The sequence below is a fragment of the Terrapene carolina genome, unplaced genomic scaffold (assembly GCF_002925995.2).
Source record: "Terrapene carolina triunguis isolate 2854851 unplaced genomic scaffold, T_m_triunguis-2.0 Scaffold110, whole genome shotgun sequence".
NCBI lineage: Eukaryota > Metazoa > Chordata > Testudines > Emydidae > Terrapene > Terrapene triunguis.
Window position 1 is genome coordinate 627,261 of NW_020664461.1, and position 23,369 is coordinate 650,629.

Sequence of the window (23,369 nt, forward strand, 5' to 3'; positions counted from 1 at the left end):
GTAGTGTTTTTAAATCCCCCTTCGCTTGCGCGCGCCGGGCGGTTGGTTGCCCGGGGTGCCACCGGATTGGTTGAGCGGGCGAGTCGAAACGGCGTGCTGATTGAGCGACCGCACAAAGAAGTGGGCGGAACGCAGGCTGCGCCTCCTGATTGGGCAAGAGGGCCTGGCGGGGCGGGGGCGCTCATTGTGTGGAGGGCGTCGTAGGGGCGGGAGGCTGGCGGTGCCGCCGTTGGAGCCGCCACAGGCGGAAGGGGCCTGCCCAGGTGAGTCAGTTACCGAGCTCCCCACCTGGACCCGCGGCGTTGCCCCTGCTTGCGGCGGCAGCGGGGAGAGGGCCCCGTTCGGGGGTGAGGCTGGGGCGCCCCGCCTAGACTGGGCTGGGGGTTGGGGACCCTGAGGGCTCCTTCCGCCAGGCGCTGGGGTCTCGGCCTGCGCGTCCGCTGGCCTCCCGTTGGGCTCGGGCGAGGGGATGCCAACCCCCCACCCATAGCTAGCTCCCGGTGCGGGGACCTCGCCCCTCCTGGTCCTGCGTGGGGGCCCGCGCGTGGGTGTCCAAGTAGGGCTGGTTTTACTGGGGCGGCGGGAGGGTCACGCGCCGGCTGTGGTGGATCCTGGTCAGCCCCGGTCACCTTGTCACTTACCTTGCGGCAGCCTTTGGCCGGTTGTCCGCTCTGGTGTAAACCCGTTACTTTAGAAGCCGTGATTTGGGTTCTGGTTGTTTTCTTCTGTATTGTGTTTATTATTTGTGTCCCTGTAGTGCCTAGTCATGGGCCAGGGCCCCATTCTGTAATGTTCTCTCTTCGGTTTTCCTTGCAGGGGATTGAAGGCTGCAGTCATGGAGGCTATTTATGCTGTTTCAGATCACCAAACCGATCCTAGGTACCTGCTCCTCTGTAGAGAAATTACTTTATGGAAAGCTTTTGATTTTAATATTTTTCCTTACGAGGCGTTCAAAGAAAGCACAAATCTCTTGATTCTTTGGACTACAAATAACACAACTTTATTATCTCTGCAATGAACAATATGCCATCATGCATTATTTGTATTACAGTAATGCCCGGTCACCCTAATTATGATTGGGGGCCCCCTTGTACAGAGTGCTGCACATATAGACTTTAAATGGCAGTCTCTTTTCTGAAGATGTTACTATTTAAGGCCCTGTTCTGCAGTCTGGTCCATGCAGGTGGATCTCTGTGCCTCCACAGAGCCTCATCCTTACAGGTCAGCTTTCACGATCAGGCCCTAAATATTGTAACTAGTGAGAGTTTTTATGTTGAAAATGACTGAGTTTGGTGACTCATTATCTTTGCCCTTAAAGACCAGGACCTATTAGTAACAGTGTATGAAGGGGGGGGGGGGGGGAGAGAGAGAGAATGTGTGTGTGTGCAGGATGGTTCAGGCAGTGTACATTTTTTTTTTTTTAACTGCCTGGTCCCCTAACTGTAACTTATTTTTTTAAACGAATACTTAGTTGGAAAATTGGGCTCCACCATTATTAAATACCCATTGAAAGCTGTGTATGGAGTCCATTTCCTAGTACACAGGTGTGCATGTTACAGAAACCATCACGACTGAAATCCTAGTAACCATCTAAGCAGCGAGGCAAATATTCAATAAAGGTTTAAACTGATTTTTTTTATTATGGTTATAAATTTTTGCTTATTTCTGCTTGCTATAGAAGTAGTGAGACTTGAATGTGGAGAGGCTGGGAGCTTGACAAACCAAGATGGGGAGAACTTTCCATGCATAGTGACAGTTAATGGGCAGAAGGGGAGAGAAGACATGGAGATGAGATGACAAATGACACTACTTGAACAAACATAATTCAGTACTACAGAGGGCCACTTAAGAAAAAACATTAAGATTTTAAAGTTGCCGTGAGTGGATGGCCTCCCTTAGAAGTAGCACCTCTAAATAAACAATGGGAAACATTGGTGAGGAAGTTTTGCAGTGGTGTGCTGCTACTTTGGTGAACATAGGACTTCAATCTCCAGAGGTCTCAAGCTATTGCCTTTCACCAGGGTGGCAACTGTCCTATTTCTGTCTCTTTTTCCACCTCTTGCTAAGTATGAAATGTTCTCCCTATATCGGTTGAGCAATCCACAATCATGTTAGTCCAGATGGTTATGGAAGAAATTAATCTCTGCAATGCCTATAAACTAACAAAAAATATGTACAATAATTAAAAATCAGTTATTCATTCTTCTGGGCTTCCCAGTGCATCCTACCTTCATATAACTCTTTGGCATAGGGAATGTCTAAATTTTATGTCTTGCACAGTGCGAAGTACATTTTAAACTTAAAAAAAAAAAAATTTAATTGTGGCATGCTCCAACTTCTGTCTGGCTCAGTAGTTGCCAAAAACCCACAAAACCCTAAATCAAAAACACTACCTAAATTCCACAGTTGAGCCCCACTTCTGCAAAGATCTATGTGTGGGCTTTACTTTAAGCTCAAGTCGGGGTGGATAAAAATTGGTTGTCGATTAATTGCAGTTAGCTCACATGATTAACTTTAAAAAATCACGATTGATCAGTTTTAATTGCTCTGTTAAACAATAAAATCCCAATTGATTAAATATTTTTGGATGTTTCTCTACATTTTAAAATATATTTTCTATTACAACACAGAATACAAAGTGTACACTGCTCACGTTATATTTTTTATTACAAATATTTGCACTGTAAAAATGATAAAAGAAATAGTATTTTTCAGTTCACCTCATACAAGTACTGTAGTGCAATCTCTATCGTGAAAAAGCAACTTACAAATGTCGATTTTGATTTTTATTGTTTTGGTTTGTTTGTTTCGTTTGAGTGCTGTTATGTAACAATGCAAAACTTTAGAGCCTACAACTCCGCTCAGTCCTACTGCTTGTTCAGCCAATCGCTAAGACAAACAAGTTTGTCTACATTATGGGACCACTTCTTATTTACAATGTCACCAGAAAGTGAGACCAAGCGTTCGCATGGGATTTTTGTATCTGGCATTGCAAGGTATTTACATGCCAGATATGCTAAACATTCGTATGCCCCTTCATGCTTCGGCCACCATTCCAGAGGACATGCTTCCATGCTGATGACACTCGTTAATACAATAACGCGTTAATTAAATTTGTGACTGAACTCCTTGGGGGAGAATTGTATGTCTCTGATTCTGTTTTACCTGCATTCTGATATATATTTCATGTTATAGTAGTCTCTGATGATGACTCAGCACATGTTCATTTTAAGAATACTTTCGCTGCAGATTTCACAAAAAACGCAAAGAAGGTACCAATGTGAAATTTCTAAAGATAGCTACAGCACTCGACCCAAGGTTTTAGAATCTGAAGTACTTCCAAAATTTGAGAGGGATGAGGTGTGGAGCATGCTTTCAGAAGTCTTAAAAGAACAAAACTCCAATGCGGAAACTACAGAACCCAAACCACCAAAAAAGAAAATCAACCTTCTCCTGGTGGCATCTGATTCAGAGGATGAAAATGAACATGCATCGGTCTGCACTGCTTTGGATTGTTATTGAGCAGAACGTGTCATCAGCATGGATGCATGTCCTCTGGAATGGCGATTGAAGCATGAAGGAACATATTAATATTTAAAGCATCTGGCATGTAAATATCTTGCGACACCATCTACAAAAGTGCCATGTTCTCACTTTCAGGTGACATTGTAGTCCAACCCCCTGCTCAAAGCAGGACCAGTCCCCAGATTTTTTTGCCCCAGATCCCTAAATGGCCCCCTTAAGGATTGAACTCACAACCCTGGGTTTAGCAGACCAATGTGGGCAGTATTATCTCCTGCAAATGTAACCAAACTTGATTGGCTTGATTTGCTGAACAAGAAATAGGACTGAGTGGATTTGTAGGTTCTAAAGTTTTACATTGTTTTATTTTTAGATGCAGTTACTTTTTATACATAATTCTACATTTGTAAGTTCAACTTTCATGATAAAGAGATTGCACTACAATCCTCGAAAAATACTATTTCTTTTGTTTTTTACAGGGCAAATATTTGTGATCAGAAATAAACTGACCAAATATAAACCAGGTGCTTATGTGTCTAACTCACTTTCTGAAGTGCAGTGTTTGAGTTGTAAACAATACAGGGAAGTATTGGTCCTTAATTCAACAAGTTTTTTGGTTTTGTGGGGTTTTTTTGTTTGTTAAATTTAAAAAAAAAAAAAAACATTTCTGTGAGCTTGTTGGGCTTTGCAACTTTTAAAAAAAAAAATCTAATATGTGGACTTAAATTGACAGCATTCTTTTAATGAGAACCAATCCTCCATCATAACCACCATGTGAGACAAGTGAGTGGATTGAGGTAGGGCATCAGAATAGAGAAATCTTTTTTTTTTTTTTTATGGCAGCTAAAAGAGTGTGAGGGGGGATTTACGTGTATTGTTTTGATTAATGTAAAATATTTTAATGAAGAAGTCCTAAGTTGCTCTTTAGTCAAATGTTAGCAGTGGGTTATGAACTGTATTACATGGATTACTAAAAGATTATTTCTGTCAACTTGGAGAAATCTTAAAATAAAATTTGTAAGACTTTGTCAAGAAATTTGAATGGCTACAGTTTCTGAACATCTTTTGAGTCCTATTTGTGGCTGTGAACTTGGAGTTCTGTGGTCACAACACTCTTTCTGTGTAATATGCTGTTTGACTTCAGATATAATGTTCCTTTAAATATTCTTCAAAACATGCTGCTTTTTAATGGAGCAAATCCTATGTAAAACTATCAAGGAAACTGGAAAGATGACCTTTTGGCAAGTTTTCTTTTTTCTTAATCTGAATTTAAAGTGAGCGGAAAATCACTTATTTCCTGGTATGTCTTATTCTTTCTAATGTTTTATCTAGCACAGATTCATTTCCCAAGCTTTAGCTAAAAATAATTAGTGCCTTGGCATTCACACCTAAAACCATATGAAGGAACTGTAGCAATTAGCCCTTTAAAATGGCAAAATAAATGAAATCTCATTATCTTCTTTGTCCGTTTCATTGGAAGAGATCACTTGATCATTACCTGTTAGGTGTCCCAGAGGGAATGAACCTGGCATTGGTCACTGTCGGTAGACAGGATATTGGTCTGGATGGACCTTTGGTCTGACCCAGTATGGCCATTCTTATGTTGTTGGTTTTTTTCTTCTTTCATCTTCTTACCCCCAACCCAAACCGAATAAAGTGCAGCTTAAAAGATTAGGCTTACTATATTTCTGATTATTTTTTCTTTTGCAGAATTGCTTCAAGCAGGATGGTACCATTCAGTTTTCCTCTATCAAAATGTGCACTTTGGGATCCAACACCTGTGGGAGATGTTATTGGCGCACACATCAGTTATTACAGGTATAAGTAAGACTTGTTCCTCTTCAAGATACAAATGATTAAATTGCAAGGGGATCTTCTGAGTATGTGCAGAACACTATTCTACAAGTTACATCCTGGGTATGGTGTATTCCTCTTTCAACCCTGTTAGACTATTCCAGTATCAGTTCATCACGTGTGGACGGTAAAGCTTTATTGAGTTGTATTGTGCTGAGGAAGATTAACCTTTGTAGGGATCTGTTCATCCCTTACACTTCCACAGATGGGATTTTGATTTCCCCAACCCCACCCTGTAAAAGCAACTCTGTGCTGGAAGCATCTCAGGGTGGGACTGCGAGGAAGGGCTGTCGGCAGCATCTCTTTTTCCAATGGCAAATATCCACATTCGTTAGTTTTGTCAGAAGCAGTAAATACTTGTCTTCTCTGCCTGCGCTTCTGGGGAGAGAAAAGGGGTTTGCTTAACACTGCATTGCTTCCATGTTTTTAGTAGGAACTGTCCTCCCAGGGAGGCAGAAAAACAATGGGGAGGAAATCACAGTGAACGCAGTATAAATATCTAGCTAGAGGGTTTCTTCTTTCTGAAGGATTGGGGAGTCCCTTCCTTGTGGATCAGCACAATCAACAGGATTGAGAAGCCCCTGTGAAAAATATCTGCCCCTCAAGGGAGAAGGTGGAAGGAAACTATAAAGTACAATGATGATGGCAAACCTCTTGTTTCTATGGGCCAGTTGTTCTCTGCCGCTACATGTCTGCAGGAAAGAGTGATCCTGATAAAAGCAAACGCCAAAATGCTGAACTAAGTTAAAACTCAACCTGGAAATCCTAATTAAGTAAAGTGTTTACAGTCCTGTTAACATGTCAAAAGTTTTGACAAATACTCTTTAAAATAAGTCAGAAGGCAAATCCTGGCCCTCCTCAGTTCCTAGGGCAGTGTGTGTCAGACCTGGGAAGGGGAGAGGGGAAAACCTGTTTGCACTGGCATGCCCTTGAGAATAAAAGCTGTGACCCTCATGATTTAAGAGGGTCAGATGGTAAAGAGGGTGTCAAAAGTTTGGTTATTCAAACAAAGTCCATTAACATTAGGAGAGGAAAAATCCTGCAACGCAGCAGTGCAACAGCAGAGAGAATACTCTTTTACCAGCCAGGGTGAGTACTAGTTGAAGACATGTCTGCCTTCTGGGCAGCCTAGAGATGCTATGGGAGCTTCACCAAAAAGATGCATCTAGATAACTGCCTGTCAATGACAGAAAAATGTTCTTTTAATGGAGGATTAATCAGATTTGTACAGAATCTTCTGTGAAATTAAGCATTGAACAAAGTGAGGCATAGTGTACAGGGGGCATTGCAGTAGTTCATAGACATGTTCCTTTTCAGTTGAGCAGGCTGTACTTTTGTTACACCTCCACCGTTTATGGATTTTTCTCACAGTATTCCTGAACCCTTTACAAGGTAGTTCTAAAATAGACATTCATTGGTTAAAAATGTATGTTACATTTTAAGGCTTCAACTCTTTCTTTCCTAACCATGACCAGGTAGGATTTGGGCCTCGCATTATAGCATTTTCACAGACCGCTTCAGTCTACAGTCATCTCTCGACCTTATGTTCTTCACAGACAGCTCACGATCAAAACTAGACATGCAGCTTCAAGCTTATTGCACCTAGATTCTACTATCTTCTTGTTAGTCTAATATCCAAATCTCTTCCTGTTTAGGGCATAGGATTGCTTCATTGTAGTAAAATATTGGTTTATTCTTTGAAGTAGTTTATTCAGGACAAAAATTTTATACATTAAAACTTCCTAACTATACCTAAAATATTCTTGTTTATATAATATACATAGAAATCCTTGTTAATGTCGGTATTAAACACATTCATTGTCTCTCCTTCTCCCCCTCCCCCCCCCCGCGTCCTCCCCCCAGAAATCCCAAACTGTTGATGATGGAGAAGGCTCTTCGTCTTGCCTATCGCCATGCTAAGCAGAGTGAAAGAAAGTTCTTTTCCTGTTTTTTGCTTGGGACTCTTGCAGTGGATGAAGGTAACTTTTTTTGTTTTTTAACCTACATGAATGTTTTATTAAATCGTTTGTAACTGGCTTGCTTCTTTCTGCATTTCTGGTGATTGAGCAAGTCTCAGTCAGTGAACTGAACTTGACGGTTTTGGTATGCAAGAAGCAGTATACTTCTCCACATCCACTCTTTTTTACCTTTCCCCCCAGACGATGAAGGTGTATCACTGACAATAGACAGATGTGATCCCGGTCGAGAAGTAACTGATGGTTCAGGGAAAGTCCCCTCAGCACCTCTTCCAGGAGACTTTTTGATTCCATGTACAATTAACGCTTGGGGATCTTCCTCCGGAGATATTATAGTGCACAATTCTGAAGACTTCAACTTAGCTTTTAAGGTAAGCCACTCCTAGCAACTTTCTGATCTCTTAAAACAGTGACACAGAGAGGAGACTAGATGGCTTTCCATATCTTTCACCTCCCTGCCATTCATCTAAATCCAAACTAGAAGAGCAAAGACCAGAAGGTTACCATTTAATGGCCAATGTGAAGAGAGCTGTTCTCAGTCCACATCATGATTGTCACCAATAAGCTCCTTTTATTGGCAGTCTCAGTAGAAATTCCTAAGACAAGATGAACATGAAGACAAAACTCCTTTTTGTTCCTAGCTGAAACTCTCTCCCAGAATGGTGGGATAATATGGGAAGAGCTTGCTCTATTGATGGTGCCAAATCATTTTTGTGAATAACTATTTCCGTTTGCAAGGCAATATTCAACACTAAATTCTCTTAAAATCAAAAGATCCGCAAAGTGCCAAAAAAAAAAAAGGCCAAAAAACCAAACCCTACACCCTCTTTATTGGTTGATTTACAGTGTATAAAGAAAGTAATGCATGATTTTTGGGTGGATTTTTCCTTTATATATAAGGAACATCAGTTCTTTAGCCCCGACCCCCAAAAGCCAAAGGGAAGTAAAGAACCCTTTGCGGGGGAGGGATAGCTCAGTGGTTTGAGCATTGGCCTGCTAAACCCAGGGTTGTGAGTTCAGTCCTTGAGGGGACCACTTAGGGATCTGGGGCAAAATCAGTACTTGGTCCTGCTAGTGAAGGCAGGGGGCTGGACCTGATGACCTTTCGGGGTCCCTTCCAGTTCTATATGAGAGGTATATCTCCATGTATTGTATTATATTATATTATAACCCTCTTTGGGTATGTCTAAACAGCAGCTAGACACCTGTGGTTGGCCCTTGCCAGCCAACTCGGGCTGCAGGGCTGTTTCATTGCAGTGTAGACTTCTGAGTTCCGGTATCCTCCTACCTTGCCGGGGTCCTACAGCCCGAGCCCTCAAGACTACACTGTAAGGTAACAGCCCCGCAGCCTGAGTCAGCTACCACAGGCCAGCTGTGGATTTTTCATTGCAATGTAGGCATACCCTTTGTTGCTGGAGAAACTGAAATAATTCTATCACAAGAGACAGCAAGATAAGCTGCAGCTTTCCAAACCTTCAGTTACAATAGGACGGGATATCTAGTTACACTGATTAGTTTTGCTGTTATGAGAATTGTATTTCAAACTCTGATTTCAACTGAAGTCTGAGAGCTAATCTTAGGTTTCAGTCTGTTAAGATATTTTTATCCTTCTCCAGTTCTTCAGTTGGTCCTTCAAGCAAAATGAGTAAGGCAAGCCCTGATGATGTTGGGTTTTTTCCACGGTTAAAAAATAAAGCAGAAAAATACCTCATTCTTTTTTGCATCAAAAGGCATAAGCAATAAAAGTTTCTCTGCTGTTCATCTTTAAAGAAAGAAATAATCAATTAAATTATTCCTGTGCTTGAAGTTGAACACGTGCTAGGTCTTTATAAAATCAGACTCCAAGACAAGTTTGTATGATTGGTTTAGGACCCAGTTAATTTAAAACAAAAATGTCAGGAATGCTTTGGTAGGGCATGTTGCACCTTGTATTGTTTGTGCAGCCCTTAACTCTCTCAATACTTTGTGTATTATCTAGACTATGAAAAACATTTAACGTGTTAGTGTGTTGAAACAGTATACCAGTAACTAGATACAGTACATAAAAAAAAAAAAAGATAAGTTACATAGATAACTTGTGAAGTAATGTGGTAAACTATCAAGAGTATGTGTGTAAACAGGATAACAAATGTAAATCTGGTAGGCTTAACGGCTGAACTAATTTCCTTTTCTACAAATTGTATAAATGGGAGCTGTACATCTTTAAATATTTTAAGCCTAGCTTAAGTAAACCTCTTCCTTGCCAAACTCTTCTGGGACAGAAGGGATATTTGTTTTTCCCCAAAGGGGATACTTCAGCAAGTATAGCTGCTGTTCAAGGAAGCAGCGAATCTTGGGCAGCTAACCATTTTTTTTCCTGCTACCCTTGCCTTGTGACTGTACTTATGGGGTGGCTCTTCATATCTTGAAAAAGCAATTTATGTTCCAATGAATAATCTCCTTGTGATTGCACATCCATTTGTGTTATGAGGGTTTCTTGGATGCAAGCAATTGTCCTATTGCTAGGTTTTTGATAAACTAATTCTTGGACCCTCCGTTTGCCCTTGTGGATTTTTTGTGTTCCAATTTAACATAGCTAACTGTGCATTTTCACATATATAATGGATGCATTTCATATTGCTATTCACTGTGTTCAATACAGTCATGAGCTGTTTGGAGAAGGGGCTGATTCTTCGTGTTTAAACAGTGCCTGGCACAATGTTGGCTCTGATTCATGACAGGCACCTAGGCATTACTGTAATATCCTATTATCATGTATAAATGAGGTGTATAAAGACTAATCTCAGCATTTTTTGCCTCTCCTAGGGACTTCAACACAGTTTGTGCAGTAGAGACTCTTTGGATCTTTCCAGACTGCTCACCATAAGAGTTCACATTGCTTCAACAGAGAACATGGACAATCTAAACTTTGATTTTCACTGGGCAGCTGTTACTATAACAAATACTTTAGAATACACTCCTGTGAAATCTGTCCCAATTATTCCTACAGCCCTGGCAAGAAACTTGAGCGGTCATATGAATATTGCACAGATTCAGGGGACTTATAAATGTGGGTAAGTTCAATGTTAAAACTTTCAGGCATGAAGTGCTGTTCAGTTGAATATCCTAGGATCAGTTAGGTGGTGCATGGAAATTATCTCCCATTAGTGTCAGTGGCTTAGCCTTCAGCTGTCTTTGAGGAAGCAGGAAGTATAAAGAATATTATTTCCGATTTAGCTTTTAGTATCTTGAATTAGAAAGTTTACGCAGTGAGCACAGGAAGCTAGTCCTCCTGGCACAGGAATCGGGACATTCTGCACCATTCTATTCAACTAGAGCTCTTGCTTTTGACTTTAATAGGGGGAAGATCAGTCTACAGGAGGAAAAAGAAAAATTAATTATAGTTTTAAAAACAGTCTGCAGGTGTCTTTTTGATTATCATATCAATATCCGTGCTAGACCCAGAAGTGAAAATCAGGCCATTTCAGTCCAAGCTCACCAATCTTAAACTCACAATAAGATAACGTTAGAGAATCTTCATTTTTGTCTGATTGTTCTATTGTTAATAGGGTGCGCTGGGAACTTCATTTATGAAATACATCTGAAAATAAAGTAGTTTGAGCCTTCAGTGCTGTCAGGATTTTTGTCCTGGATCCTTGACCATTCAAAATGTAGATTTTTATTTTATTTTATTTTCCCCCTAACCACCTCCTTTTATAACTTAAAATTTGACACATCTTACTACTTTTCTGGGTTCATCAGAGCAACCAATATATTAAGCTGACTGTAGTGGCTTCAATAACAGCTTGGTGGGTTGTTGATAGCTACGAAATAAGCTTGAGAATATCCATTCTTTCCCAAGACGTGAGTACTCTTGCCACCCGAAGCCTTCACACAGCACTTCTGAAAACACACTTCTAGCACAGGATTTTCTTCTCACCTTAAATGTGGTTCTGGACTTCCTCGGTCCTAGAACAAACACAGCCTATTATGTTCCAGATACCTTACAATGGACCAAACCCGAAAACTACTTCTGGTGCTGGAATCTGATCCCAAGGCTTATGCTTTGCCATTGGTTGGAATGTAAGTATTTGGCTAGTTTTGTATAATGCCTTTTCCTGATACTAGTATATTTTTGTCATGTACTTGGGTGAGTGTTTAGTGAAGGATATAATAAATCCATTTCTAATGGCAGGTTTTTCCTTGTCCCTTTAGTTGGTTGAGTGGCATCACTCATATCTACAATCCACAGGTCTGGGCCTGCTGCCTGCGTTATTTGTTCAGTTCTTCAATTCAAGAAAGGTAAACGACTTAAACTTTATTTGATAAAAGTCTTGTTTGAGCTACTTAGCATCAGATGCTATGGAAAACTTGCTTTTGGTTTGATCACGTGCACCCCTTGATGGAATGTTGTCTCTATATAAGTGTAAATGGGTGAAATTGTGTGGTCTGTGCTAGTTAGGAAGTCTGACTAGAAGATGATGTAATGGTCCCTTTTGGCCTTAAAATCTATTAATATAAAAATAAATTACTAATGTTCCTGAATATTAATTTCAGAAAATTGGCAAGTTGGGTCAGTATCTGTCAAATTACTTTTGGGAGAGGGGAGAATAGGTGTTAGTTTTTAAAATGGAGGACTACGCCTCACAGTTCTATTTTCCTGACTCTTAAGGCAGCTGATCTCTTCTCCTTTCCACTCCCCTCTGCAAACAGACATTATTTTGACAGTTCCTAGTACTTTTTTCTTGTGTACCAATTTTTGGTTTATCTTCCCCTGTTGTGGCTACCATTTTTTTACTCATGTTGTCCTTTCCTGTTCCTATATCCTTCCAAGAACTTCCAGCACTAGAAGTCAATGCTTGTTTTGGAGTCTTAACATTAGCAATACATACCTGTTAGCTATTTGTCACTGGTAGTGTTTTTCCCCAATCCTTATGGGACAGAGTGCCACTCTGTTCCAGTGGGTTAAAAAATGCACTGCACTACATGATTAAATGCCAAGAATGTAGTTCTGTGACCTGTTTGTACCATTCATTAAAATTAGAATTTGTTATTGGCCCTGAAATTAAACTTAGTCAACTTACAAATAGGTACAAAATTTCAGATAGTTCAGATTTATTACAAGTGTTACTTGTAACAGTAATATCTATAATTACTTAAACTGAAAATGTAGAGGAAGATTTTGCTATCCATTTTGCTTACTCTCTGTATTTGACTGCACTTCATATAGTGCACTCTTTCTCTGTTTAGTCAAGTTAGCAAGGGAGTAAACTGTCTAACCAAAAAGACCTTTAGACATTCAATGTGGGAGAAATTTTTTTTTTTTTTTAAATCAGGATGTACTGGTTTAAGGGTGCTATATCACTTAATGTAATTTTGAAATTAGCCACATCAAAAATTTTTGACTTTCCCTCTTGATTGTCTTTGCTCACTTCTCACAAACATAAAGAAATAGCCAACCTGCAAATGAAATTGTTTTCAAATATCGTGAAAATAAACTTATGAATAAACTGTACCGTTATCCTCAATCTACATTACTTTTTCATTTATTCTTGATCTTGGGTTTATTTGTTTCAAATGCTGAATTTTGGACTTGCACATCCAGTGCTCTTCAGCTGTAGAAAATGTTAGTATATTATAGGATTGTTATCCTCCTCCCCAAACATTCATTTCAGTATGTTCAGTAGAAGAGCTCTACTGAGTATGTAGAAACAATTGAAATACTTTATTTTAAATGGAGGTTCACTGCTTGAACTTTTAGAAGCAACCTAGTGATCAGTTAAGATGCTACAACATTCGACCTCAATGTCTTGACATCTGCTCTGTGAATGAGTTCCTCCATTTTTGGATACTAAGTCATCTAAAATAGGAGACTGTGTGGGCTTTTTAAAAAAAAAAAACAAAAAAAACTTACTGTTCTCTCCATATACAGCATCAGTGAAAGGTCTAACTGTTTTTGTATGCAGTGCCATACAGAACTCAGCTAAAAATGAGTATTGACATGTATCATCTTGATTAGTGGGATGTTCCTCATTTTTTCAGTGAACCATACAGGAAGTTTAGTTGGCCAAGTGGATTTTTCCTGTTTCTAAAATACGTAAATTTTTTTTAAATGAATGATTTTTCTTTTATCTAGGGTTCTTTCAGAGTCTGGAAGTTTCCTTATTGTTCTCTATTCGCTGACCCACAAGGAACCAGAGTTTTATGAGTGCCTTCCTTGCAGTGGGCAAACTGAACTAGGGTTTCAGCTACTAACAAGTAAAGAAACATTACATCTCTTCAAAGTAAGTGGCTTGGTTGACTAATACATCCTCAAGGTTATGTTGTAGTATTTTGATAATTAAAAGCTACATTGTAGCATAAAGTTAGACATTACTAATGTGACTTGCACAAATATAGTGTTAGTGTAGCTCTAAATCTAGGTTTATTATAGTAATTATTCTAATTTCCTAAATTATGAGAGACTTAAAACCCAAGATGTCTTCCAAAGTCAGCAGTTGTTTGTAACTATCTAATCATAGCAAGTGCTAAAAAGCATTCTGCATATGGACAAACACCAAGAAGTTAAACTTGTCATGGCACGTCCCCTCCTTATGTATGGTCAACAAAACTCTGGGACATAACAGATTTAGAAGGAATATGAGCAATGTTATGCCACTAGTTTGTGTGTCCCATGTACACTGTGTAGGTGGAAGAACCAGAACTATCATGCAGCAGCCAGGATTGAAGGAGTAGCAAATTGTGTTGTCCCACCCTTTTCCATTTTCTAGGAACTGAGCAAAAAGGGGAAAATGTCAGGAATAGTGACTGGTTTGTGGCTTTCTTGCTGTTTTTAAGAGTGCAACTGCCATATAAGTACATGAGCGACAAGGTGGGTGCAGTAATATCTTCTGTTGGACAACTTCTGTTAGTGAGAGAGACAAGCTTTTGAGGTTGGTCCAGAAGCTGATCCAATAAGATACTGCCTCACCCACCTTGTCTCTCTAATATCCTGTGACCAACACAGCTACAGCAACACTGCATACAACAATATAAGTATATCTTCATTGTACTATTTTCAAAGAAATTTAAATTGCATCTGTAGTATCCAACCTTTTCAGCCTGAGGTCCGGAAAGGTTAAGGGGCCACAGTCAATACCTTAACTCTTCCCTGGGCTCAGGCAGAGCCAATCAAGCTCCTGGCCTGCTCAAAGTAGGGCTCCTACATCCTGGCAGGGAAGTAGGTAGGGGAACAGTCTGAGTTACTGTCCCCTGCAATGCTGAAGGCTGCCAGGAGGGGAATTGCTGAGCAGCTACAACAAGGAGGGACAGCAGCTGCTCACTATTCATGGTTCACACCAGATCTGCTTCTAGAGCTGCAGGGGAAGCAATGGGAGACAGGTGGGAGGCATCGTTACTGACTCCCTGTAGTGATGAGCCTGATTCATACACTTGAGTGGCAGATTTGCAGGGCATTTTACAGAGAACGTATCTTTTAATTGGTAACCAAATACAACGTTCTTCTGTTTTTGATAGCCATTATATAGCACATTGGGGCAGCAGGTTGGAGGCCACTGACTTGCTTCAGATTTCATTAATGCAACCCATTATTTAATTTCAGAATGTTGAACCTTCAGACAAGCACCCTATTCAATTTGAGCTGAATGCAGAAAAACAAAATGCAGAAACTGAGTTCTTCAGCAAAGTTTCCATGAATCTTTCCATTAGAAGGTGAAGAATCTCTCTCTCTCTCTCTCTCTCTCATATTTACACACAGTCTATTTCCCCAACATCTGTTATTGGGTGAAGTTCTTTAACCTGTGTTATGCAGGTCAGGCTAGATGGTCATAAAATGGTCTTATCTGTCCATAAAGTCTATTAATGATCACTTGCACCTTAACTAACTTAATGGCTTTTCATGTAATAAGGCCTACAAGTTGACCATATGTTTCTAGAGAAACTCCTGCATGTACCTATACTAGATATATTATTGGCATTAAAGGCTTTTACACACTTAAGTGGATGTTTCCTAAAGTATGGATCTCATCTAGTGTGCTGTATGACACTTAGTGTTGGTGAGTTCCAGTTGTCCAAGGAGGAAATCTGTAACAGAAAACTGCTTGTATTCGTAAAATGCCTTTTTCCTTCTTATTTGTCAAAGCTGTGAGATGTGCATAGCCGGAATCTTGGATTTTATAAATCTACCTTGCCATCAAAGCTTGTAGCTAACAATAAGATGGCTTTTATTCTGCTTAAAGCCATATTATATATTTTTTTTCCTCAACTCTTCCTTCCCTATCGGTGTCTTACAGTGGGCCTGATAAATCAGTGCCTTGGCTTAAAATGTCATCTGAAATACTTGTATCTGTCAAAGATTCTTTGGCTAAAAACTGGATGATAATCCAGAAAGGGATATTTATTTTTTCCACATTTTTTGTGATCCTTAGATCTCTCTTTGCCATCTGACACTTCCTAGCCAGTCAGAGGAGAGATGTTTATCAGTGGTTCTTCCAAACTAGTAACAGTACTGCTCTGTAGATCTCCTGGTATGGACCACAAGTGAGAAATAGATAATGTTGTCAGGATTCATGCACTCTGTCAATCCTATCATGTTAAATTAGAAGTTACACAAAGGTCTCTTTATTTTTTAGTCCTCCTCAAGGCTCTTCCCCCAGCAAATTGTCAGTAAGTGATCATGACTCGGGTGTGGAAGATGAAGATTTATCTCCGAGACCAATTCCAAGTCCTCATCCAGTGAGTCAACAGGTAACTTCAGTTTTTCTATACTGCCTGTCATCCAGGGATTCTGGGCATTTCTAAACATTATAGATGACTATTTCCTAACTCAAAAAGTGTGGCAGGGAACACAGAGGAATTCTATATTTGACCGATATTATATTATATTTCTAACAGATAAAGAGGAAGTGATCTGAGAACTAAAAATTAATGGTAGCTTGGGTTTAAGTGGTCATGACTTTATTCTGTTTGTACAATACAAATGCTATTAAGTCCAGACCAGTGATATATAAACTTGGTACTTTACTAGGAACAGTTTCACAAAGCTAAAAACAATTATGAGCCAGATCAGCTGGGAAAAATAACTTAATCAGAAAAATGTGAATAATTGGGAATAATGTAAGAACATCTTACAAGATTCCCAAAAAGCCACAATCACACAAATGAAAAATGTAGATCAGATAAGGTGACATGATGGTTCCCAAGCTAGCTTGACTTCACTCTTATAACTGTCTCCTATCCAGGTTACTAAGATCCATCCTTCTGTTCCTGAACTCTCCCTTGTCTTTGATGGCAGCTTCATGGAACCAAAACTGTCTCAGCCTATGGAGACCATGAATAATAAAAATCAACCACTGCTGGTACCTCAGCCTAATAAAAAGACCTATTCAACAGGACCATTATACCAAAATCAATGCTTTGATAACAATAAACAAAGCTTCAGCACCCATGCTAGACATTCTTCATTGAGAAGGTTACCGAGCCAATTAAACCAGATAACTCCAACTTTAAAACCTTGCAGAGGAAAGCAACTGCCACTACAGCAACAGCCTAATTGTAGGAGAATTGGCCTTCAAACAAGAAAGAGTTCTGGATCTTCTTCCTCTTCATCATCCCCTTCCCCTTCAACACCTCGCAGTGGGCCCTCTCCTGATACATCTGTGCATCAACCCAGGATGCCATCTGAAAGACTTGTATCAAATCCTGATAGAGCCACACAAAGAAAAGGGGAACCTCCAGCAACGAGACCCTCAACATCTAATTCTAAGCAGCCTCCTGGTGCCAAACAGCCTCTCCAGTACAACGTTGCTTTTTCACACCAGAACTCAAGAAGACCAACAGAACTGCAGATGCCTGTCCCTCAAGTGCCATCTTGCTGTCCAGCCAGTGTATGTGGTTGTCCACTTCATGGACATATCCAATACAGTTCAACAAATGCTTGGCAAGGACTGGTTAAAATGGGCACCAATCATGCAGAAATCCAATCTGATGTTCCTCAAGAGAGCGCATATTCAGTTTTCCATCAAAATGTCACTTGTCCAAATATTTGCTGTAGTCCAATACATACCCCAAGTAGTTCTGTAACTCCTGGGTACAATGGGAAAATGGGGAATTGTTCTCCCCTTGGTAGCAGCTTATCACCTGGGTCAAGACTTTCTTCACATCCAAGCCCTTGCCATCTCCAATCTTGTGCAGCACATTCAGCATGCACACATGCACCTGCTCCCAAAATGGAATCAGATAATGGAATGATGGGATTATCTCCAGATGCTTACAGGATTCTTACAGAACAAGACAGGCAGCTGAAATTACTTCAAGCTCAGGTTTGTTTGGGAGGTTTTCTCCTCTGCCCTCTTACTGATAAATACACTTTGGTAAATATGTTCTAAAAATAACACTAATGAAAATAACTTGGTTATGGCTATCTTTTTGGTTGGAATAAGGGATCCTGTCAAATTGGAACCCAATTCTCTAAGTAGGCAGCTCTACTGATGATTGGTCTCTGTTAAAGCAAATTGAAAGCAAATTCATTTGATTTTTCTAATTAGATTATTTTGGAATTACAATCAAGTAACACAGGTAAATATTTGCTCTGTTTTCAGTAAACTGTTTTGTATTACTAGGAGATAGCTGTCTCTACCCATCCAGAAAGTAAACTGCACAGTTTAATGAGCCATGAACTAGTTTGGAATTAATATAAATATATGGTGAAAGCATGGTGCATTCTAATGTGTTTTCTTCCCCCATAACCGAATTTGCAACTTAATAGCTTATAACAGACTTGTGTGACCTTTTTTTGAGAAGCACGAATACCTCCATTGTTTGCAACATGCTGTTGAAATTCAGCAGGGTCAAAGCACTGGGGTTGGAAGTGTGCTTTTCTTTCGGTTGTCCCATGGAATTCCATTCAGGATGAATTAAGTTGCCATTTCCCTTCTATCCCTTGCATTCCTCTGGAAAATGTCAGCCTGCCAAAATGGTAGCTGAACAAGAACATTCTAAAGAGCCAGGCTGCTTCCAGAGCAGCTGTAGCAACAGGAGGTGGAGCCAAGCCAGGCTCCCTTCCTCCCCCACCTCCTGATTATATCCCCTTCCCCCACCATGGACTTAGCATGAGGTACCAATGGCCCATTCTCTTCCTCAGCCTGGCCCCCAGGATGATAGCCTCCTCCTTCTGCAAGCTAGTGTAGTTCAAGTGTCAAATTGAAGGTTCAGGGTTCAAACCCGGTGGATGATGCAAGAGGAAGGTGGAAGAACTGTAGTAATAACAGAATTTTTCTGTGTTTTTTAAAGAACAAAGTAGGAAATGACATTGAAAGAATATTATTTAGATTGCAAAGATAAGAACTCCAAGGTTGATGCTAGATTTTTGGTTGCACGTGAAACCTTAAGTCTGCTCCCTTATGCATATGCATTATGACACAATATTTAATCACATGATCATGTACTGTCTTTCCACAGTACCCCGGCCTCCTTTAGCGAACAGGATGGATGCAGAAGGGGTAAATCTGGCTTTTCCAAGCTTTCATGTACTTAGCTTTGCAACCTAAATGATGTTTTTTAACACGTTGGGAAGGGGAGGAGCTATACAAAAGAGGCTAATGGTGGGGGCTTCAAACAGGCATAGTGCAAATAGGTACATAAAAGCTTTTTAGTGTAGTTCTGCCAGCGTGACCTTCATTTGCCTGCTATTCCAAGCTGAAAATAGACCCTATAAATCATGCCAAACTCTCTGACGGTAACTAAAATACCATTAAACTTGTCTTGTATGGCAACATAATCAGAATTTGAATCCAGATCTTCAGTAATGAAAGTCTGGTATGGTAACTCGCTGTCAACTAGCGTCCTGAATTTATTATACTTGCAGTGCAAGTGATACTCTCCTGATAACTGTTCCAGATCCAGCGTTTGTTGGAAGCACAAACTCTTCAACCTTGTTCTACTAAAACTACTATAGGTAACAATGCCCTACAGTCTGAGAAGCAGTTGGAATTTGTTGCCATGGAAACACAATCTTCCCAAGGTTTACACATGAGAAAAAGTGTGAGCATTGCTGTAAGCACAGGTAACACCTTTTTTTTTTTTATTCCTTTTCAGAATGACAATGACATAAACCCGTTCTTAATATTGCTTCGACTTGTGCCTGATTTTCAGAAGTGCTGAGCAGCCACCCCTTTAGTCATAGTCAATCTGTTGTTAGGGGCTAAGCACCTCAGAAAATCAGGCCCATCTTTTGGGAATTGTCATGCAAGGTCAGACAGGAGTTTTTCTTGACAAGGAGATGAAGGCGATGCATTCAACCCATGACTCAGTTTTGTATTCAACCCATGTCTCAGTCACAATAACTTTGGTCCCTTTCTCTATATGCAAAATGATGTACATACTCTTGCTTTAGGTGTAATAGTTCTAATCCTGTATGGCATACTATCAGATATTTATCCAGGACACCTTTAAGGTTCTCCATTTCCCCCCCAATACTATATGCTAGGTATTGATGTCCTATCTTTCTTCAGGGGGAAATTGACTCCCTCTAATGTCAGTGAGTATCACAACTGAAGCCAGTAGGCCATGAACTAATGTATCTATCTGGTCCTATTAACCTTTATTACAAGGTTGTGGCTGGTTTGGAGGGGGAGATAACTCCACAGTCTTACAGATGGGCACATCCCTTTCTTCAAAAGTGAATTTAGAGGTATACAAGACTAATTGTATTCCTATCTAGTCGTTTCATTTGTTAAATAAAATGCAGCATTTATTTGCTATTGTACATAAAGTAACACTGTTAAATTGAAGAACAATGTTAATTTTCGCAATTATTTCATTAAGTAAAGGCAGCTTCCTCAGATTTTTTTTTTATTTTTCTGAACGGTGTTTTAGAACTTGTCATTTTAAAAACAAAAGCAAAAAAAAACCTAGTGAAAATAAAACCAAACACAGCAATGGCTTTTATTTCTGTATAACTGTAGAGAATAAATGTATTGGAAAACAAATGACCTTTTCGAAACTTAAAATCACAAACTGCATTAATTTTCCTCTGCTAGGTGCTAGCTTATTTTGGAATGCACCATGTGAAAAGCAAGAAGACTCTGTGTGTCCAGTTAAACAAGATGACACTGAAATATCTAAAGAAGATATAAGCATTTCTATTAACACTGAGCAAGATACAAGTAATACAAGTATTGCCTCCTCATTAAAGGCTGTTGACATACCCAGCTTTGTAGAAAGTTGCCATGTTGCAGAAGAAGGAACTAACCAGGCTGGACTCGGGTAAATATTTGATTTGAAAAATCTTGTTTGTGGGTTGATAGTACTTGTTCACTGTTTAGTTCACTCGCCGTTTAAGTAATGTCATGTAGAAGCAACTGACTTTTTTTACAGAACTTCGTCGGTTGGCATCTGACTTAACTAAATGTTCTGTATAATTCCTTTTGCCTTTAATCCTGTCTCCAAAATCACTTGTGCAGATGTACCAAATATAGTTGCCCTTGGCAGTCGGGCACCTTTGGTGGCAGCTGTAGCTGATGGCAGCAAAACCCCCCTAGGTAACTTTTTTTTTAAAAAATTGCAGAGATCTTCCAAGCAATATTCTCATCCTCTTCTTAAATCACAAGGGGAAACACTGCTATACTTATCATTTTCCTGCATGAGTTCTCCACTGCCAGCGTTAAAATTGCCTACGGTTCTCAGGGGCTGATTTATCCACAGGACTAGAGGGTTGAAGGTCATATGACTTGATTACCTCCCTGGATTCTTCTGTGTTTCACACCTAATCACTGACTTTTTTTCCCTTGTGTTCTCACTGTACTAAGTCAAAATATAGAATCTATTAATGTGGCACTAGAATAAGCCATTTCGATTACTTTTAAACCTCCATTCACAATTTTACAATGATGTTAAGAGAATTTAACTCAAAGCACTTCCAGTATTAGAATGAGATTAGAGTTTTCCATGCATAGATATTCTCAATCTTTTCCCTTGATAAAGAATCAAATGTTTTCATTTTCAGATAGCTACATAAATATAAAATCCTGATCCAATACATTTCACAGGTGTAAAAAGCTAAGTGAAGACAAACCATTCAGATCAGATTAAATTAATGTCTAAAAATAGTCATACTGGGAAAAGGTTAGTCATTAAACTGATAAACTATGGATTTCTAACTAACTTGGGGGCTCTGAATTAGAATTGGGGGAGTAGCATGTGCATGTAGTTTGAGCCAATGCTCACATTAACTAAATCAGTCCTTTTCTAACATGGCTGGTTTTAGAGAGAACTCTCTCGAGCACTGTTTTCTAACTTGGCTTTATACACATGTGAAGTATTTTGATGATTTCTTCAGCGGAAAAATGCACAGTAGCATTGGGTTTTACCTGTTTGTTTTTGCTGGGGATAATGAATTGCTTCTCCTTGCAGTAATTGATAACCTGCATTGACTATCTGGCACAGCACATGATTTAAATCTTATCTCTTTCAACATGCACTGTTGATTGGTTTGGGTTCCGATATTTCCGCTATCGTTCATGTTTGTTTCTGGGGGTCACCCAGAGATCTATCTGGGACCCCAGCATTATCATTCCTTCTGGCCTCAACTGTTACACATTTGTAGATAACACCCAGATACAGTGGTTTCCCCATGCCCTGTGATAGTTCACTGTGGCATATCTGCCTTTCTGATGTGTGAAGACATGGAATCAGATTCTTCCCTGAAGCTCCTATTCATGTCAGTAACAGTGAAATTTTTCAGTCTGGACTTCACTTATCTTATTATAGAAACCAGTTGAGTGCGTAGCACTGTGAACATACCATCCTTTCAGCCAGGTTGATATTTTCTCTAAAACTAAAGTACGTGAAAATATCGGTATGTGTTTACAGTGAAACACAGTAACAATACTTGCCACTAATATTTGTGTTTAAAATGGCTTTGTGTTGAACTAAAGAGCAAAACAAACAAACAAGAGTCTTAAGGGCTTTGAAGAAGCAATAAAATGCTGACATTTTGGAAACTTGGATGCAGCAGGTGAAACAAATGGCCAGAGGGAGGATCACTAGTTCATCTAGTCTGATCTCCTGTGTAACACAGGCAACACAATGTCATCATGATGAAAGTATATTTGTCAGACAAACATTCAGTCTTGCTTTGAAGACTTACTCCTGGGGGAATTCTGCATCACTGCACGTGTGCAGAATTCTTGTTCTCCGCAGATTTCTTTGCTTCCCTGCAGAAAAATGGCTTCTGACAGGGAAACAAAAAGAAGCCACAAGAGCGATCACGCTCCCTCCCCAGCATTGCAGGCAGGTCAGTTTAGGTGCCTGGAGCAGATGGTAGAGATGTAAATCACCGCTGGGGGAGAGGGAGGCTGACTCTGACTGTCCCTCTTGCTCACTATTGCAGCACGTTCGGTGTGGAGGGGCAGGGTTTTGGGGTGTTTCTGAGGAGTGGGGCAGGCTCTGTCCCGTCAGGCAGAGCAGAATGTAGCAGCCTGCCTGCTTAGTGAATTGTTCCCATTTTCTTTGTGTATAAAATAGGTGTAAAAGTTAAGGCTCCTTTACATTGCCAGAGTTGTGTAAAGGACAGTAGCCTTATAAATGCTTATGGTGCTTTAGTGATTAGACCTGGTCTAAATTTTTGGACTGAAAAAATTTCCTATCAAAATGTGCTCCATGAACTCTTTGCTATTGACCTTTCTGGAGCTGGTCAGTAGCCAATATAAATTGTGAGTTTCATTCCCCAGGCCTCACTTGCTCTTCTTCAGTTGCCTATGATGTAACACTGAGCATATGGCTGCATTTATTTGTTGACTAATAACGAGAAATAAAGGGTCAAACCTAGCTACCTTACTGTCAGGCCGGGGGATTGGAGATTTTCTCCAGTGCTCCCAGCTCCCGTTCTCCGTCCATTGTACTGTAGTTTAAATAAATTACCAAAATAATTGAAACCAGCATGATTATATTGCATTATTTTGACAAATAAAATATGCAGAATTTTAAAATATTGTGTGCAGAATTTTTAATTTTGGGGGCAGAATTTCCCCAGGTTTAGAG

At 39.8% G+C, this 23,369-nt stretch overlaps 1 protein-coding gene across 1 annotated transcript in view; it reads left to right on the top strand.

Annotated features, from left to right (window-relative positions):
* Positions 1–220: 220 nt before the first annotated feature.
* Positions 221–23,369, top strand: part of STIL (STIL centriolar assembly protein) — a 28,912-nt gene continuing 5,763 nt past the window's right edge. The window contains exons 1-14 of the mRNA XM_024194329.2: positions 221–263; positions 817–879; positions 5,233–5,340; positions 7,240–7,355; positions 7,536–7,723; positions 10,158–10,405; positions 11,331–11,414; positions 11,547–11,633; positions 13,468–13,615; positions 14,932–15,041; positions 15,962–16,076; positions 16,571–17,650; positions 19,227–19,392; positions 20,369–20,594. Coding sequence (XP_024050097.1) covers positions 836–879; positions 5,233–5,340; positions 7,240–7,355; positions 7,536–7,723; positions 10,158–10,405; positions 11,331–11,414; positions 11,547–11,633; positions 13,468–13,615; positions 14,932–15,041; positions 15,962–16,076; positions 16,571–17,650; positions 19,227–19,392; positions 20,369–20,594 — 2,720 coding nt within the window. The 5' untranslated portion in view covers positions 221–263; positions 817–835. The remainder of the gene's footprint in view (positions 264–816; positions 880–5,232; positions 5,341–7,239; positions 7,356–7,535; positions 7,724–10,157; positions 10,406–11,330; positions 11,415–11,546; positions 11,634–13,467; positions 13,616–14,931; positions 15,042–15,961; positions 16,077–16,570; positions 17,651–19,226; positions 19,393–20,368; positions 20,595–23,369) is intronic.